We start from the raw sequence: 3,166 nt of genomic DNA, 5'->3' as shown, positions 1-3,166 counted from the left end.
TACTAGGGCCTACTCTGCCTTTCATACTTCCAAGGAACCTGATCCTCTAAATAATGCTTCCTGTTTTGAACATAAACACAGATAGCAACATTTGCTGGTTAAAATTGATTAAGCAGGTCATTCTGTGATCCTGTGAAACTGGACTTTTTGTGATGCACCCTATTTGCACATAGGTTGCATCGCAAATTCACAGACAGGTCACAAAAAGTCAGTGTTCAAATTTCACTTATTCTTTGGAACCTGTCTTTTAGTAAATCAGGCCAAATATTTATTAACGTGTATTGGTTACAACAGCTACCCTTTTCCCAGACATGACACCATACTTATACACTAATTGATGTGATTAGGTACATCAGGCTCAATGAGAATTCTTCATTTTTTTTTAATGATTTGGAAACAATCAACTTTTTTCTCTATAATCCTCACAATCCCTTAAAATTACAATGATTTATTCTTGCTTTCATTTTTTATTTAGACCTGCGTTTTGCAATGCTCCTGGAAAAATGAAAGGGTGGAATCTGAGCTCAGATGAAACGTTCCTGATTGTGGGTTTTTCTGACCTTCCTCAGCTGCGATTTACACTTTTTGTTGCATTTTTACTGATTTATCTGCTAACTGTGGTAGGAAATATTCTTATCATGGCAACAATTTATTCTAACTCACATCTGCACACACCTATGTATTTTTTCCTAACTAACTTGTCCTTCATCGACATCAGTTACACCTCAGTTATTTTCCCAGTGATGCTAGGCCACTTCTTTCTTGAAGGTACTCTTGTAACTTTGACTGAATGTCTTGTGCAGATGTATTTTTTCATTGTAATGTTGTCTACAGAAGTGGTTTTCCTCACTGTCATGGCTTACGATAGATTTGTAGCCATCTGTAACCCATTACGGTACTTAACCATCATGAACAAGGCTGTGTGCATACAACTGGCTGCTGTAAGCTGGACAGTGGGACTTGTAGACGCATTACCACACACAATAGCTGTGTATACCCTCTCCTTCTGTGAGTCTCATATAATTGACCACTTCTTCTGTGATGTGACAGCCATGATGAAGATTTCCTGCACCAGCACTCACGGCATTGAGATTCTTACCTACATTTTGGGTGCTCTTTTAACAATGATGTCATTTGTTTTAATCATTATCTCATACATCAACATCGTCACATCCATCTTGAAAATCAAATCAGTTGGCGGAAGATTTAAGTCGTTTTCAACATGTGCATCCCATCTCACTGTTGTTGTGTTGTTCTACGGTTCTCTTGCTTCTACATACATGAGACCAACATCAACATTTTCAATTAAAGCTAATAAGATATCATCTTTAGTGTATATCGCCCTTACCCCAATGTGTAACCCAATTATTTACAGTCTGAAAAACACAGAGTTTAAAAATGCTGTCAAGAAAAGAAACAAATAGCAATTGACAATGATTCATTGCCAAATAGATTTTTCAATTACAAATCTTTTACGCACATGTTTAATGTTTGTACATCTTTTTCAAAAGGAGGATAACTTTAATTGACCTATGCAAGTAACAATCAATTTTAATGCTTTTTATTGTTTCCCAGTGAATTGACTAGTATTAACATCTAAAAATACATATTAGAAACTATGCCTATAGACCAGAAAGATTATGGCATGTATAGTATTTAAGTTGATAATGTATTTATTGCATGTTTGTGCCATAAGAAAGAATTATGTTGGCACAGTGTATACTTCTCATTAATTGGTGACTCCTCCTCTTTTAGAAAATTTAAATGTAGAAGTTTGAATGTGTAAATGGCTAAATGTACATCCATAGTTTTGCATGTTTTGAATAATTGCAATAACTTACGCATATACAGGCACATTTTGAGACAGGCAAAGTGAATTTGTGGTTATATTGCTGTTATTTGATGTTTCTGATTTGTTGTTTTCACTCTTTGTTTTACATTTCCCTGTGTGACAATATCTTTGGGAGTTTTACAGTATTTTCAACACTTTTCAAATAAATAACCGTAGTCAGACAATCCATCTTTAATTATATTGTAGTGATGCTGCTTTATTGTTTCTAGTCTCAGCCTTCATACATCACCTTCTATTTTAGGGTTGAAAGCTCGACCAAGCTACCCAAGAGAATCAAGTAGGAGTTTGAGGTCCACTTCCTTCTGGCTGACCCAACATCCTGATTAACAACAAACATGTGAAATGTCACCATTGATACTGATAACAGGTCTCTACTAATTGATGGATATGGGCCACCACTATTCATGAAGCTCATTTACCCACAGTCAAACAAGCATCTGCACCAACACCTTCAGTGCCTGTCTTATCAATGTGATCATTGGGGATATTTGCTGTGTCAATGTCCTCTCCTACTATCATCATTCTATAAGAGGGTGCATATTATATGATGATACACTTATAAGACTAATCTCCAGCCACCCCTTCATTACAAACCCTTACCAAAATACTGGCTGTTGCAATTTACGCAGTGTTAACTTGCATTGCTCTTTGTGTTCCAGCAGAATAGGGTACCTTTCATATCTCTTTGCTGTTCGTTATGGCTTTACTCAGTTCAAGTGGCCTAAGAGGTGTGCTGCATATTCTTGTAGGAGAACTGTGTAATGTAATAGTAGCTGTCAGTACATTCTTTTCCCATCTTGATAGCTCATGTATTCAAGTAATCAATAGTAGGGGTGTAGAAACCTGGAAAGCAAGTGATTCTATTGGTAGTATCTCACTGAATCACCAATCAAACTTTCTGCACTTTAGGCTAGGCACATACTATTTTCTCATTTAGTATCCATAGGTCTAAGGCTCATAATCACTTACTGTGACTTCTTGGCACTAAGAAGAACCAAAGGATGACTAATGCTGATCTCATTAATCTAAACAAAAGTAGAGATCTGTTCATGAAGAGGAGATCATTCTCAATGTTGTTGAGTTCTATAGGAAGCTACTTCCATAAATGAGTGTTTGGTTGGTAAATGGAAATGCCATATTTTCTTACTTTGCACATCCTAAGAAGTGCAAACTTATGATCATTTCTCAACCACCGGGAATGGCTGTATGAAGATATATGCCCTCATTTAAACCTCAGCAGTCTTTTGGCAAGACCGCTGAGGTTTCTCCGGGCCGAAGACCGCCAGTGGTGGCGGTTTTCCACCAACCTTATCA

At 36.8% G+C, this 3,166-nt stretch overlaps 1 protein-coding gene across 1 annotated transcript; it reads left to right on the top strand.

Moving 5' to 3' along the window:
* The first annotated feature begins 503 nt into the window (after positions 1 to 503).
* On the top strand, positions 504 to 1,424 carry LOC138246779 (olfactory receptor 5V1-like). Its single transcript, XM_069201540.1, has one exon. The coding sequence runs from the start codon at positions 504 to 506 to the stop codon at positions 1,422 to 1,424; it is 921 nt and encodes a 306-aa protein (XP_069057641.1).
* Positions 1,425 to 3,166: the final 1,742 nt, after the last annotated feature.

Source organism: Pleurodeles waltl, chromosome 7 (genome assembly GCF_031143425.1).
Source record: "Pleurodeles waltl isolate 20211129_DDA chromosome 7, aPleWal1.hap1.20221129, whole genome shotgun sequence".
Classification (NCBI taxonomy): domain Eukaryota; kingdom Metazoa; phylum Chordata; class Amphibia; order Caudata; family Salamandridae; genus Pleurodeles; species Pleurodeles waltl.
This window is presented reverse-complemented; position numbering and strand designations above follow the sequence as displayed.